The following is a 16,496-nucleotide window of genomic DNA, read 5'->3' on the forward strand; positions in this document are numbered from 1 at the left end:
TGCTGCGTATGTACGGTTTTCTTACTCGCTGTACAGGGCACGCGCGTCGCCCGTACTGGCTCGTATGGGGGTGTGGGCGAATAAGCAGGTCGATGCAAGAGAAAGTTCGACATGCACGTAGAGATCTACGGCGTGTCTGCGTGCTCCCAAATCCGCTGGATTCCTCACGATTTCGTACGGAGGCGGTACTTACCGCTTACGGACCCCAAAAGATTGCCCACGTTTTTGCACTTAGACAGCGCACGCAGTTGCATGTACGGCGGGTTGTGCCTTTTGCTTGATTAACCTATAATCCTTTTGATTGCCTTTGTTTCTTCAGTCTCGCATTTGGTCAGCTAAATGCAACATTTTTATCAGACTTAAAAAAACAAGCGAAGTGTCACATACACGTGGTCAATATGCACTCTATTACACTTGTATGTCAAAGAAATGAATTTCTAATGACTAATTAGGCATCTCTAACAGTATCTTCAAAAGATTACCGTATGCATACCGCATCCGTTCCGTTCTGTACACTCTGCTTGACAAGCAGAGAAAAGACGGGACAGAATGACAAGATTAACACTACCAAAAAAAACTTGGGTGACCCGCCATTATGTAAACAATAATGGCTTGTATTTTTTGTGGAAAAATTTCAATAAAACGTAATGTAAACAACTAATCAGTGGACTGTATTATCAGTAAAGCAATGTTTATACTAGTATTAAACTAGGCATGACTATATATGCTGGGTCGATCACCATCTATGAACAGAACAAGTCGTAGTCAGTCTATATAGGGTCCGGTCCAGTCGCCACATTAGTCCTTGTCATGTGCTGGTCTGTGAATATCTGGATTTTTGCGGCCATTTTGGCAGTGAGAGGGTTCCCTTCACCTCTTCCGACTGCAGTCAGTGAGGAAACTGGGGTAAGTGTCTGAAAATAATTTCATCAGATTGGTAGAATATAGGGTATAGAATAATTCTTTTTACACAACCACTAGGTACTTACTTGGGTTACGTTTCGATGTCTCTCAGACACCTTCATCAGCGCTTCTGACTGGAGTTCTTCTGTGAGAAGGTTGGGTAAAAGAATTCTGACTGGTTGTGTAAAATGATTTTTCTATACCCTGAGGTGTACGTGTCGTTGTTGGTACTTTGTTTGTTTCAATTGAAACCGCCGTGCGTATAAGATGCACGGAAACAAGAACTGACTTTGCTAGCCTTCACGATTCCTGGCCATCCCGAGTCGGGGCCAGAAAAATCGTCAGTTTGTGGGATTAAAAGTTCGCCCCAGTTCACCTTTATCCGAGGGGTAACATATATCCGTTGTTAAAATAAAAACTGGGTGCTTGGGGTTCATGTCAAATCAGGCGGTGGTTTCAAACTGCAATATTGTAAATTACATGTATTACAATTTGAAACCACCGTCGACTTGATATCCCTAACAACATTGTTTTTTTCTTAACAACGGATATAGGTTACCCGATGGATAAAGGTGAACTGGCGTTAGCATCCTTCATTGTAATGGCTTTAATCGTCCATTAAAGCCTTTCCGCACCAAATGCTTAAAAATGGTGCATCGGGTTGCGCCATCTCCGTTTCAGCAGCTCAGTTCAAAAGTCACTACAGTAGGGGGGGGGGGTCAACTGGTAGCGGTGTGGGTGTGGGTGGGTGTGTTCAACTCTCGAAGTCTTTTCCAAAGCCGAGCGCAAAGCAGAGAAAGCAACATAAACCTCTTTGCAGAATAACAAGAAGTTTTAATTATAGATTCCGTGTTTTCCATCAAACAGAAACTTCCCCGTTTTTAGTCGACTAGTCCGTGACCGGAGGGTAGCCTCCGGCGACAGACTATTGTTTTTGTCCATGTAGCGAGTTCGCATTTGTATCAGTGTGTTCCCGTTGTCGCATTCGTATATAGTTTGGCATGTCCTCTGCACGGACCTGCGCGATGATGCACGTTTTTTTTCCACCGTAGCTGTTTTTAGTATCGATGTAATAATTTCAGAAATTACCCCTATATTTGTTGTCTTGTAGAACAGGGCATGTGGTGTGCGAACTTAGTAATTAGATTATCTCCAAGCATTGACACGTTGTTTATGTATAGATCATAATGAGTTTACATGTGGAGACGATGGTGTCACCTCTCCGAGGACGAACTGAACTGAGGTTTAACACACGTGGTATGGTGTACACATAGTCATTTCTTAGATGTGTATAGAATGATGTCAAAATCACTTCATTCGTAGATCAGAGCATGCAATTGCAAACAAACTACAATTAGAAGGCTCGAATAGCGTGGTATGAAATGTTTTGAGTTGTACAAATCCGCTTTCTAACCCGAGAGGCATTTGAGTGCATTTGAAAAGAAGGAGATAAAAAGACAGAAAGGCTACCTAAAAGACAGACAAGATATTCTAGATATGATGGCGCTTCCAAGAAGGTTTCTATTGAAAATTACGTAATGGCGAACACATCGTCGGGGTAGGATTCAGAAATGTGATTATGTGTGTAATGATCGTGTATTTTTCGAAACAAAATGCCTATCGTAATTACCTGAGAAACGCCGTTAACCAAACCATGGAATGGATTATCAAAAGAGTCAAAAGGACACAGATTCAAATTCACTGATTTGAAGATTGACACTACGGGTAGAAAACCATCAACTATACAAGCAATAAGTAGTTATGATTACCGGTGGACAACACATTCTACTTATGCGTCAAATTATCGTCTTTCTTTTACGAACAATAAGCAGTTGGAGGCTAGGTTAGACAACTATCACCTACTCTACCTGTGAGCTTACTTGTTGTTCTTTTAACGAACAATAGGATGGTTACAGGTAGAAAACTACGTTTCCCAGTGCTGACAGGAGGGTTTCCAGTGTTGAAACTGTCTCAGTTTCAGCATGCTCACTTACCGTGTTGAAAATTACCACTTCACCACTGGTGTTCCAGTTCTGAGAGAGGACACCGCAAATTTTTGTATATTTGCTTCACTCACACGTGCCGGCTATATTTATATAATTATTGAAAAGTCCGTTTTATTTTTCAGTACGAAGATGGTCAATCTTCCGTCAATAGTACTACAGCGCCCCCTTACGGCTGGGACGAACTGCTGCAATGCGACTCAACATCATGTGAAAACGCCACAAATGGACTACCATGCGGAGGTAAAGTGCCAAGCATCTTCTCTTGTAGATTTGTTGTTGTTAAATGTGTGTTTGGATGTTCTCCGTACCACGAGTTTGGATAACTCCTGGGCTGGATTCTGACAATCCAGGCGAGTCCCCATACTGGAAAGATAGTGGAGATTTCGAATATTGTGACCTGTCCTTAGCCCAATGTGGCAAAAATGTGCAAAGAATAAATGTCTTCATTCATTCATTCATTCACTAATAGGGCTTTCACACTAAAACGAATGGAATGCCGCAGAATGCGCATGCTGTCATACTGTAGTTAGAATAGTTTGAACACTTTGAATGTCGGTCGATATTTCTCAACTTCAAGTGCACCTCGAAAGATTTTAGCATCTAAAAACTTTCGGGCCAACCAAAAGAACGGGCAATAATATCTCGAATTCAGTGATGATTTCTGGAGTACACTACGAATTGCCAGGAATAGAAAATAATTTCCATTCTGACGAGGTTCCGGCTCATTCTTGCTCTCGTTTGAAGCGACTGCATCTTTAGTAACATGTTATGTTTGTTGTGTAGGTGCAACGCGCGGTGTGTGTGGCTGTGGCGGCTGTACGTGCCACGCAGGCTGGATGGGCCGCACATGTGACTGTTCGCTGGCAGACATCTCATGTTGGTTACAGACACCATCGGTTAGTATTTTTTATTCCTTAGAGCTGTTCTATAGGAATAGGGTACAGTCACACGAGCGTGTATGTCATGACCGTATGAGGGTCGTATTGACCTTTTTTCATTAGCAGTCTTAAAGTACATTACGCTTATCATACGCATCTCAATCGTTTTACGTTCTCCTGTTGGACTGTACTGTGCATATTGCCTGCTTACCCAAAACTGACACAAAACGATGGAGATGCGTATGAGGTGCGTGTTGTAAGTAAGGCTGCGTATATATATATGAAAACATGGGCCTCAGCATACGGACTTAATATATACACTCGTGTAGCTATTCCCTTAACGAAATCAAGAATAAGATGCCAATAAGAAATGAAATCATCTACAAAGACTTGTAAAGCCACTGTGGCAACGATTTTAACATTACACATATTCTAGTACCTTACTTACGTTTGTTTCTGATTGACAGGTCCCTATCAGAATCGCACCAGACGACTCTCTCGCGCCTGCGCCGTACCACCTACTGATACAGCTGGAAATAGACTTGGGTACGTGACGTTAACCACTCTCTAGAAATATCATAATCAATTTATAACTATAGTTCTTGAAGTATTCAGTCTAAAAAAACACATATGACAAGAGTATTGATGTCATCTCTTGTATAATCTGTGTTGTTGGTGTCCAAAGTTTGGTGGTAGTTTTGCACTAAATTAAAAAAAAAATAGAAGAAAGAAGATTTAGAAAAAAACACCACAAGGATAGATATATGATAGCTTCAAAGTTCATCTGTGTTCGTAGAAGTCATTATTGAAATAGTTTAGCTGTAATAGCCAACACAAAAACTGTACTCACCCAAATTTTCGACTGAACAGCACCAGTCTTTGTCAAGGAATGAACAAGCCACTGCTGCCGTGACGTCACTTTGTGTGCAGATAGAACACGTGACTCAGTAAGAAGTGGATCATAGGTTGCAGGTAGTCTATAGGGGTGGTAACCAGGGGTGGTTATAAAGCTCTGATGTAGATAACTTATTTGATCACTCTAGCGAGAAACTCTGGCTTTATGTCCAAGATTTTGACTTTTGATGGATATCGTTAGTATTTCACACCCCAACACCCAGTGTTTTGTTCACCACAGGACTGGAGCCCGAGGCCCGGGTTACCGGCCGTGGGCCCGCCCTGCTCAGCTGGAACTGTGACACGGTAACCGGTGTGCCCCAGGCCGTCCGCAGTACCATGGGACTTAGCTACTTTTACCAGGTAATGTATTGTCAAGATTTATCATTCTCCTACGCAGAGACATCCAACGGCGCCAGAAAACCACCTCTTGTCTGTACCCTGCTATCTCAACCGTCACCATTAGTTCCATGGTTGTCGCCACAAACCAGCTGTCGGCCAATCAGGGAATTGGCCTTTCAGTTTTCTAAAGGGACCTTGCATATATAAGGGCGATCTCATTAATATTTAAGAGCAGGGCGGTCAGGAACTGAAGATGACATTGAATTTATCACATTGAACGCCCAGTCACACTTAAACTTTTGCACATCTATCTGCAAGCGTTTTTTAAAACTATCCAGAGAAGATGCCCCTATTGTGCTTGGGATAACAAATTCCACTCTACGTCATAATTCTGGGAAAGTTCGAATTTTTGAACACAGCAATCCTAGGTTGGTAACTCTGGTACTTGAAGGCATGGCTGTTTCTTGTTCTTTTTTCCAGCTCGTATTACATACTTACCAGTCAGTACATCCACCAATTTGTTGGTCATTTTGTACATCATACAAAGTCTAGCCACTTTCCTTCTGTCGTCTGTTGGCGCCTTGGTTCTGCAGGTTGGCCACTGTTCACACTCCGTCTTTTGTCAATATATCGGTGGTTTGTGACCATTGGCTTTTTTTAACAGTCGATATTACTATGCATAGTCTGTTCACACCTATGATACCATGAAACCTCTCCCACAGAAATACCTGCACGCGTACGGCATCCCGGTGCTGAGCTCCAGCCGGGTGTCGGACTCCGCCCTCCGCCGGGCCTGTTACGTGGTGCGGTTCATGTTCGCAGACCGTCAGGACGTCAGGGACCAATTCCACGATCGGTATGGCAGACACGCGCTGATGGCCGTGACAGAGGTATCACGATATCTAATACTATTAGGCTATCAAGATATTGATAATAACACTTAAATGTTGCGAAACGACTTGAACCTTGTTATGAAACGACTTGTACCTTCCTAGCAGCTGTAAACGAGGAACCATTGAAAGTTCAAGAACGAAAATTGCCATGCAACCAATAGAGACATTTGTTATAATAATCATACATGTGCAATTTCAATCTCCTGCAGTAATTTTCAGTGGGCCAGATTTATGGCAACTGATCGTCTGACAAGTTTCCAAGGGTGTGGTCGTTTTGAAATCAACTCAGTTGTTCATAAAATGATTCAGACCAAATTTAAAAAAAATCAATCCCAAGAGGAAATTTGCGTCTACCTCTTTAGTGACTAGTGGCTTTTGGGCCATTTCAATTTGAGAAGGATCAGAGGACTGATAGAAAGCTTGTTTCTAAGCACTTTACTTTGTGCACGGATTTATGGTTCTTGTAACATAATGTTGACCACCCTCACAGGTGAACTTGCACTCAAGGAATCATAATGTGTTTCTCCAGCAAACTACTGACATCCCCGAACATTCGTGGCTTGGGCCGAGCTGGAATGAGCGGAGTCGCGGGCTGGGCGCCACGGAGATACATCCCGTGTCTACCGGAGCTGAGGAGAACGTGCTCTGCTATGGGTCCGACAGGGACAGGTAGGTAACAGTTTGTAGGTAATAGGTTGAAACTGTACGGCCCGGCGTATGAAAATCATCGGGCTGTCAGGTCCATGCGGCCCCATATTCCTCTGCCACCGGGGTTGTAGGATTTTTACTCGGTAGGAGTATGATTATGTTAGGAATACGATTCCTGATAGGCTATCAAGATTAATAACATTCAAATGATGCGAAACTACCTTGTTGCGAAGCAACTTGTGCCTTGCTGCGAAACGACTTGCCTTGTTGCGAAGTGATGATAGTACCAGAAGTGTGACGTCAGCAAAGGGTAAAAGGTGCTTGGCAGTCGGTATCGGCTCCCGTCTACCTCGGTTGAGGGAAGGTTGGTAGTTTTTGGTGTAAATGGCCTCTGACTGCCAAGCACCTTTGACCCTTTGTTGATGTCACACTTCCGGTCTGGATGTGTGTCATTTCAACTTGATAAGGACCAGAGTATCTAGGACTGATCGAAAGCTTGTTGGTAAGCGCTTTATTTTGTGTACGGATATATGGTTCTTAAAATTTTAACATAACACTGATGAATCATGTCCGCACAGGTGGTACGAGGAGGACATCTTCCTCCATGAGCTGGCTCACGGCCTCCAGGGGCTGGGCGCCAAGTACGCCATTCCCGGGTGGCAGGACCGGCTCCAGGCGGCCTACAACAGCGCCCTGGCACGAGGCTTGTGGTACAACACCTACGCTAGGACTACTATCCAGGAATACTTCGCCGAAGGTGCTTTACAGTTCCGTTACTCCTTATATCCCATTTTGACTACTCTCCAAACAGACGTTAGGCTCCGGCTGTTTTTTTAACGTTTTTTTAGTCGTTTTTATAGGGCTTTCTATTTTGTCATTTTTTTTGTTGTGTCCGGCCTATAATAGAAAAAATAGAAAGCCCGATAAAAACGACTGAAAAAACAACCGGAACCTAACCTCTGCTTGGAGAGTAATTTTCACTAGGATGGCGCTCTTGCCGCGCTCTCTCTTCGCAATAGAATTTGACAGATCACTCAACGAATTCTATAGAAAAGAAATGAATCTTTTTTACACTTTGTGTGTTTTGTTGTCTTCACACTTTTACGTATTATATGATATGTCCAGTGTAAAAGCGAAGGTTATACATATCCTATTTAGGTTGCAATGAGAGCGCAGCGTGATCGCCGTCTAGTGAAAAGGGGTCTTAGTTATTTTTGGCAATTTTGGCAAATATGATACGTTTGAAGAAAAAGTGAAGAAAAATTGATGCGCAAGCGGATGTCATCCAACTATTAGAATAAGAATGCCGTAAGACATATACATGTAGGTAACGTTATGTATTGTAAACCGTTAACGTGCATTATCATAGTATTTGGCATACGGTGTTGTTGGTTAACTCGCATATCAAACTGAAAAACTAGAAAAGGATAGCTACTAAGGAGTGCTGGAGAATTTTCCTGGTATCGTTTGCCTCTGACGACGGGTCTACCGAAAGTGCTAAAAGGAACGCAAAGAAACGAAATGGAACGAAAAGGAGTGAAAATGAACGAAAATCCAGGGCAAAAATCTGAAGAGAGAAACGCGAGGGTGTAAAATCGTGAACTGATGTACAATCATCATAGTAGTATGATGTACAATACTTAGGTAATAAAAATCATGTGTATATTAAGTTACAACTTTTTTTTCAGGAGTGCAGAGCTTTTTTAACGTAGATTCGTTCCGTGACCCACCGGACGGCGCCCACAACAACGTGGACACCCGAGACAAGCTGCGGCAGTACGACCCGACACTGTACGAGCTCATCGCGCAAGTCTTCCCGTGTGCCAACTACGTCGTGGACCGCTGCTCCAACCAAGGTATAGTGTTAGTCTTTTACTAACACATGACTTACACATAGACTCAGAGCAAGTCCATACTATTAGGCGAAAATAATGAAACAAGACTAACCCTATCCAGATTGGGCTTATTTGGGCATTTCCTTGGCAGGGTGGGGGTGGGGGGGTGTCGGTGGGCTCATTTGGCAGGGGGTGATTCTTGAAAGTTTGATATCATTATAACGTTATATGACGTGATTATGACGTCATCAATTTATTTTTTGGCTAAAACATGAACTTCCCATAATAGATAACAAAATTATTATTCGAAACTTGTATTATTGTATATATGTTTGTATTTTCGTATTGTCCTTTGTTTTTGTGGCGGCATGAAAAAAAGTCAATGAGTGTGTCGTCACTATATGTTGGTAAGAAATGGAAAAATTTCTTCAATGTCGTATCCTTCAGGTCTTACGATCAGCGCTCCTCTCAAGATGAACTGCAACACTGACGGGAGCGGGAGTATCACCGCATACGGTAACAGCGGCAGTACTGAAGGTGACACAGGCGATAGTGATGGCGGAACTGAAGCAGGTAATGTACTGAAGACAGTGACGGTTGACTCCTTGGTTCTGTAGTTACCGAGACGGGGGCCGATACCGACTGCCAATCACCTTTCCTTTGACCCTTTGCTGACGTCACACTTTCTGTCTGGATGTATGACTTAGGCTTTGGATCATTTAGACTTGCTAATAATAAGAGGACTGATTGAAAGCTTGTTGGTAAGCGCTTTATTTGGAGTACGGGCGCATGGTTATTTTAATTATAACAGAAAATGAAGAGTCCATTGCACGGTATCCCATACTCAGTTTAAGAGTTTCCATTGGATGTCATCCATATTATCAAGGAGGTTAAATGATACATGTATAATCAAATCAAATGGCCTATGTACAAAGACATGCAGTGTCACGTACTTTGGTTCATGATTTCGTTCGTTGAAGAGGTTCATCAGTCACGCATGAATACAGTTGCTCCAAGTAATGACTGTTTTTAAAGGTAAGGAACATACCTCGAAATTTTCGACGGCTGACCTAGTCTCAAGAGTGACCTAGTCTCGATCTTGCGAGAAAGCACGAGACCGAGATCAGGCTTGCGTAGATAATCTGCCCCCTCCCCCGCCTCCTTGCGGAGTAGGGGTAGGTAGGTGGTAGGGGGCAGATGATCTACGCATTGCCTTATCTAATCTCGTGCTCTCTCGCGAGATCGAGACTATGTCACTCTCCGTGAACAAGATGGACTGTTAACCGTCGAAAATTTGGAGGTACATATCTTTAAAAACAGTCATTGCTTGAAGAAAACTTGGAGTAGCCATGATTTCGTTCATGATAAATTCTGGGCGATTGTCATAACCAAGTTTGGTTTAATTGCAGAGAACTGTCAGGACTTGAACAGTTACTGTCCTGACTGGGCTGACCAGGGCCAATGTACCGGAGCTTACACAGCCTACATGAGCACAAACTGTCAACGGAGCTGTCGCATCTGCGGGGCTGAAGGTTGGTAACGGTTTTCTTATAACTGATAAACTTTGCCGCATATTGCATATATTCCCCCCACCCACAAATGGCTACCACACAAATTTGTCATGCCGATGGCTGATTAGTTATCCTGATTGATGAGAAAATGTTACATCGGCCGGCTTTTAAAGTAAAGTTTTCCCTAGACTATATACCAGTACTATAGCAACTGATGATTTCATTGTTTCTTAGGGTCGAACTGCGTGGACACGAACGACAGCTGCACTGAATGGGCTCAGCGGGGAGAATGCAACATCAACCCCGCCTACATGAACCAAAACTGCCGCAGGAGCTGTAACCTCTGCCCCTAAACAATTGGTAAGACTGTCACGTGTTCTTCACGTGATTTTAGGTGATCTTCACGTGATCACTACATGTGACGTTCACGTGATCGCCACGTGAATATCGTAGTACGATGGCCATCATGACTTTGCTATCCATTTCCGTGGATTGTAGTTAAACTTTTAGCCTTAAGGTGCACTCTCACTGCACTTGCGTCAATCTTGCATCACTGCGGGGTTCCAAAGATATTCAACAAATTTCAGAGATAAAGAACGATTTTTCCCTTCTTGTGTGTTTTCTCGTTTTCTAAGTCATGCTTATACGTATTAAGCAATATCTAAATAATTTAAAAAATCGGAGAAAATAACAAAGTAGTGACGCAGTGAACAAGCCCCGCAGTGACGCAAGCTTGACGCAAGTGCAGGGAGAGTGCACACCTCAAAACAACCAAACAGACGTCGCCATGATAATCTATCGTTTATACACTGATTTCTGACTTACTAGTAACTCTTACACAAAAATTGACTGCAACCCTATTCTTTCTATTTTTCTAGCATCCATGATCCGGGCGTGAAAACAACCATCGTCCCAGCTATGGTAGCCTGTCAATCGTGCATGAGTTCACTTTGTGTGCCCTTCAGTTATTTTGTTCCTTTGTTATAACGTTAGCATTTGTTTCCACTGCTGTGGTTGCTTTGACGGTTTAAACACCAGTAGTCTTTGTTCAATGTTGAAACACACCAATTCTTTGCAATAGAATTTTCTTAATATGTGATATACTTGTATGTATATAAAGCTCTATAACGTTTTACACCTCATAAATCATGTTAACTGCAAAAGACGACAATTTTCGCAAATTCTGCAATAAACATGACTGCACTGTTGATTAGAGTTGACTGAACCTAAGTTAGATGTGATTTTAGGATCTACACATGCTGGATTTAGTCGACCACACAGGCAGTTTAAGGCCTGTGACACCTGTAGATTCTCAGTCGAGCAGTTATATGGCCATAACTTTTGATGTAACCATCTGTTTTCAACAATTTTTGGCCAGTTAACGTAATTCACCCATATTCAAAATATGATGACAAGAAAATTGTGGATCCTCAATATTTTGGGTTTAACAAACCATTTTTTGGTAAAAAATAGGGATGCTATTAAAATGGGTCTGTGCCCACTATGAAATGATTGTCTAACTGAGTCATATTTTCTGGAGTAATAGATTATATCTCTGTGAAATCTAATATGCCCGGGGATCTTGCCGCTTTACATCGGTAAGGCTCCGTTTTGGGGCAAAAACAGAATTTTTGGGTATTTTTCGTACAAATATCAATACAGCCACGGAAATCAAAGATATTGCAAGAAGGCCCGCTTGATTTCTGAAGGTCTAAGGCTTAATGAACATAAATCTGCACATAACTCGTAATAAAACCAAAATTGTCACAGGCCTTAAAGTGCCCGAGCACGATATGTACTATGGGCACTTTACTCAATGTGGCTGTGATGCGTGCTACATACGCTTTAATTGAAATGTAAAGCTAGCTCTCAGTCGTGCATATACTGTTTTTAGATCAAAATGTCTGCAATGTTTTTTTGCGTCGCTGTAAACTTGTGACATTACGATTGTCGGCATGTTAATGCCATATCTTCGGGGGGGGGGGGGGGGGAGCGCCGCCTAGCGGTTTCTGGCTGCCCTCCGACGGTCTCCATTGGGGGGAAAAACCTTAATGATTTTATATAGCAGTACGTAAATAAAATCTGACACAGAAAATCTCTTGGCCCATAGGCATTGTCAGTAAACATAGTTCTAAAGTGTAAGAGACACAAATCCTGAAAAATATGGTATTTTTTGCATAATTATTCTATGTGTTTGGGGTCATTTGAAGGTCTTGGCCTCACACAGACACCACATTGTATTATACTTTATAATCGGGTTTCTGCTCTCACATATTACAATAAAATGGCGTATAGCCTGCAAAGAAATGTCATTAAGCGTTTGTCTCTTTACTTTGTGTATTTATCTTCGCTGGATGGTTGTTTTTTTGTCGGTAGCGTTATTTTTTGGACGTGATTTGTGTGTTTGTGGATGCCTGTTTGGATTGGATTGATGCTTGGTTTGTGGATAAATCTTAATGTGACACTAAAATGATTTAATATTACTATACTGCAACCGAACTTCTATCTACATCGACTTCTATACATGCTATGGTCGTGATGTTGGAGTGGTAGAAAGCTCAGGAGGGCAGAGAGTACGGGGTGTTGATTGCCAAACACCCCCAAGTACACTACCAAAAATGATTTTTTTCTTATTTTGTTTACCCCATGGACAATTCTCATATGAAGAAAAATATCCCTACAGGAAGAAAATGTAGAATAAAATTCAAGCAAAACGAGAAACCACATTTTTTAGACTTAAGCAAAATCTTCTTATTTTCATCTTATAATGCAAGAAAAAATTCTAGAAATTCTTATTTTTTTCTAACCATATTAAACTCTTAAGAATTAATACAAGAATTTTTTTCGTACTAGAAGATAAGTTTTCTGTGAGGAAGCAAAACAAGATAAAGAAGGAAAATCATTAATTTTTTGGAAATACAAGAAAACAAATCTCAAATTTTCTCAAAAACTTGGCAAGCAAAAATTTGCTTGCCCCATGGACAAGCACATTTCTCTAAGATTTCTTGGGGACAGGATAATTTTCTTCATGGAAGATTAAATTTTCTGTGAGGAAGCAAACAAGATAAATAAGAAAAAGCATTTTTGGTAGTGTAGCTTTTTGAACTACACGCCTAAGAACCAATTTAGTTTTAGACTTTGAAAAGTATAACTCAAGAAGGGATTGACAGATCGTCATGATTTTGGTATGTAGATAGCTTAAGTGATGCATGGTATGATTACATTGTACATAAAACACAAATCATGATAATCTAATTTGCATAATTGATAAACATGTTCTATCTCGTTCCATGATAGGACTACTCAAACATGTGACGCATGTAAATGAGACATAACATTTAATTTGATAAATAAACATGATGAAAATGACGACAAAAAAACCATACATGTAATCAAAGATGAGATAAGTAAATGGTTAAGTAAAGACAAAAATTCAGTATATGCTTGACATAAAAATTCTGTATATTCATGACATAAAAATGCAGCACATCTTTATGATAAAGAATTCGCGAGCTTAACCGCTATGTTATTTGGGAAGAATGAATTTCATACCAATGGATTCAAATGCAGAATTTTTTGTTACTCATAGCATAACAATAAATGAATAGTCCACAACGCTGCGTCCAACCAAGCATGAAAACTTTATTGTTTGTTACAACATGGTATTGTCGATGCATTGCTAACACGAAGTATAAAAAGTTATATGTTTCTGTAAAGATTCTTTGTGTGTGCATTGTTTTTATTTTTCTCACGAAATGTGAACGCATGCATTAAAATGTGCACGTGAATACATCCAAATTACAAAATGCATCAGCAAAGTAGAACATGAATTAATAAAACAAACAAACTAAGAAACTAACAAAACATTGACGGAATATTGCGAAGGTATAGAATGACACATTTGCACAGTCTCCAAGTTAGTGAACAACTGAAGATGACTTGCAAAACATCCAAAAAGTATGCAGTTTTGTTGGTCATCATGAGTAGAAAAAGAGTAGATGAATGCAAATTACAGTGTAAAAGGTATCTTTTATGTGAAAGAAATTAAATATATATTCAATTCATTTATATACTATATTACTAATATGTAGTGAGGTTGATAACACTAGTAGTAAGAGTGACTACATGCATTTCATGTTATTAAGTAATGTATAAAACATGACTATTTTAGGTACCATGCATTGTTGTATCAAACCAATAAACAGTTGATGATATTTGACATATACATGTAGCCACATCAACGTTCATATATCAATAGCACATGTACAATAATTACACTGTATTGTATTGATACTCGTACATGGATTTATGTATTGTCCACCATTTCAACGCAACCATATGGTTTCAGATTCATGGTTTAACTAAATAACCTCTTTGGTTTAACCAAATTTATAAAACATCAGTAATAACTGTATCATACGAAATCACTACTTAACAGCAAGACACTTATACACTTATTGGTAGTCTAGTCACTGGTATCTACACACTCGGTTACTATGCTCATAGATGGTTTTATCTCTAAATTATCTGTGATTCAAAGCAACTTATCCTTTTCTTTAGCCAGTCTCCATATGCTTAGAATGGGTGTTTATACCATACTTGGTCGTGATACATGTTACATTCGATATGAGTAATCTGTTATGTGATAACTTGGCTTATCACATGGACTTCTACTGTTATCACATGGCCTTTCATAGAATCATTTAAAGCTGATCTCACTTCAAGTCCTCTTTCCAAAATTTGAATACAGGATTCGAATGTGGCATTGCTGTTGTTACAATGTTTTGTTCCAGGACACGTTTTGCATTGAGATAACTATGTGCTTTCAATATTTAATGTGCCTTTTTATAGAATAAAACACGTTGTATTCCGCATCACCCAGGGTACCAGCCTGATCGCCGGAAGGATGGCCTGATAGCCCATGGCAGGAGAGCGATCCGACCCGCGGGAGGGCTGGGACCGAGGGTGATGCGGAATACACCGTCTTGTATTTTATGTATGTCATACCCACATGAGAAGACAAATGTTTTGATGCGAAATGCTCAAGGATTTGAGAAAATTTGGTGCCCTTGAACAAGAATTATCGCAACAGCAATGTTCCAACGTCCGAATCAGGTGTTCGAATTTTCGACCGCGCCGCACTCGGCATGCGCAGAGTATGTTCGAATTAATCGTTGGAAGCCTATGTGATAAAACTCCAAAGCCCGTGTGATACGATTTTTTTATCATCTGGTCCGGAACACCTGTATCGACCGTTATCGTAGCCCAGGCATGACGTGATGTAAAATACAAAACAATGTATAATGCATCACCCTGAGTTCCAGCCCTACCGTGGGTTGGATCGCTAAAGCTGATGGGCTATATCAGGTGATCCACCCGCGATCAGTCTCGTACCTCGGGTAATATGGAATATACACTGTTTTGTATTCTATCATTATCATCAGTCACTGTGTACACTTTTCTCACGCGGCGGCCATCATAGATTGACAGCGGGGTCAATGCGGCAAACAGTTAAAAAGTTAAACCCTTCCCGCGCCAAGATGGCGCATAGGGCGGTGCCCATCTCTGTTTCGTTAGCCCTGGGGCACACACAACGCAATCACTACAGCAGGGGGCTAGTCCACTGGTAGTGGTGTGTGTTCAACTTCCATACTCTTTCCCGAATGCTGAGTGCTAAGCAGAGAAAGCAGCATGTACCATTTTTAAAGTCTTTGGTATGACTCGGCCGGCATCGAACTCACGACCTTCCGAACGCAAGGCGAACACTCTACCCACTAGGTCATTGAGTATAGTGAGGAAAGCCATGTAAAGTGCCTTTCCCAAGGGATCGGTGACACGCAGTCGGATTCGAACCCACAACCTCTCGGTCACGAGGTACAAATTCCGCCGCTGCGCCACACGATCCCATTGAGGCAAACAGACAAAACTTATTTCTAAAATCAACTCCCATTCAGTTTTTCCCAGCAGACCACACAAATTTTCACAATATAAGATCAAATAATAAATATTATAACCAGTGTTAAGCAGTGAAATATGGAGCAATTTAGACAAGCGTACTGATCCCAAAATAAAAACATAAAAATGCAAATATTTGACGGACATCCAGCCATTCTCTTATTGGTCAATTTTCTAATTTCCATGCTATCATTGGTTGAACTGCTAATTTTGATGGGCAGTCTTTTGTTTGCCTCATTGGACTCGTATTAGATCTATCATGGCCGCCGCGTGAGAAAGGCGTATTCTATATCTATGCTTCATCTGGGGTGCCATCTGAGGGAATGACATCTTTCTTCAATATGATGTTTCCATACAGTGCAGTTTCTCTAAAAAAAAGTTGGGAACGAACAACATTAGAAGCTTTCAATTGATTACTAAGATTCTGCGGCATTCGCTATATTAGGCCAACAATCATTGTAAAACAAATTCGCATGTATGATATTGTTGTCAATGCAGTCTGAGAACTGATCGACTTGATGTCTTTAAGATACAGAAGTGGCTGTAAAATGAATATAACATGTTTTATTTCAAGAAATCTACACAGAATGAGGTTATTTATTGTACATTAGATTTTAATGGCATTGTTGTG

General features: G+C 41.0%; 2 protein-coding genes across 2 annotated transcripts in view; one reads left to right on the top strand and one right to left on the bottom strand.

The window, feature by feature from the left end:
• The first annotated feature begins 724 nt into the window (after positions 1 to 724).
• Positions 725 to 11,181, top strand: LOC118414802. Its single transcript, XM_035819055.1, has 13 exons — positions 725 to 906; positions 3,032 to 3,149; positions 3,693 to 3,805; positions 4,255 to 4,333; positions 4,923 to 5,044; positions 5,746 to 5,913; positions 6,446 to 6,585; positions 7,143 to 7,321; positions 8,253 to 8,420; positions 8,847 to 8,972; positions 9,809 to 9,931; positions 10,145 to 10,270; positions 10,789 to 11,181. Exons 1-12 carry the CDS (start codon positions 811 to 813, stop codon positions 10,261 to 10,263), a joined length of 1,551 nt encoding a protein of 516 aa, XP_035674948.1. The 5' UTR covers positions 725 to 810; the 3' UTR covers positions 10,264 to 10,270; positions 10,789 to 11,181.
• A 4,493-nt stretch (positions 11,182 to 15,674) lies between these two features.
• LOC118414847 (fucose mutarotase-like) overlaps positions 15,675 to 16,496 on the bottom strand; it is a 6,504-nt gene continuing 5,682 nt past the window's right edge. Inside the window, exon 6 of the mRNA XM_035819112.1 lies at positions 15,675 to 16,233. Within this exon, the coding sequence (XP_035675005.1) occupies positions 16,158 to 16,233 (76 nt within the window). The 3' untranslated portion in view covers positions 15,675 to 16,157. The remainder of the gene's footprint in view (positions 16,234 to 16,496) is intronic.

Source organism: Branchiostoma floridae, chromosome 4 (genome assembly GCF_000003815.2).
Source record: "Branchiostoma floridae strain S238N-H82 chromosome 4, Bfl_VNyyK, whole genome shotgun sequence".
NCBI lineage: Eukaryota > Metazoa > Chordata > Leptocardii > Amphioxiformes > Branchiostomatidae > Branchiostoma > Branchiostoma floridae.

What these genes read in the sequence shown, in the direction of transcription:
- LOC118414802 (XM_035819055.1), top strand. Translation starts at nt 811, where the DNA reads ATGTGCTGGTCTGTGAATATCTGGATTTTTGCGGCCATTTTGGCAGTG. An exon ending in CGCTGATGGCCGTGACAGAG is followed by an intron (nt 5,914 to 6,445) that starts GTATCACGATAT and finishes GTGTTTCTCCAG; the next exon opens with CAAACTACTGACATCCCCGA. An exon ending in GGACCGCTGCTCCAACCAAG is followed by an intron (nt 8,421 to 8,846) that starts GTATAGTGTTAG and finishes CGTATCCTTCAG; the next exon opens with GTCTTACGATCAGCGCTCCT.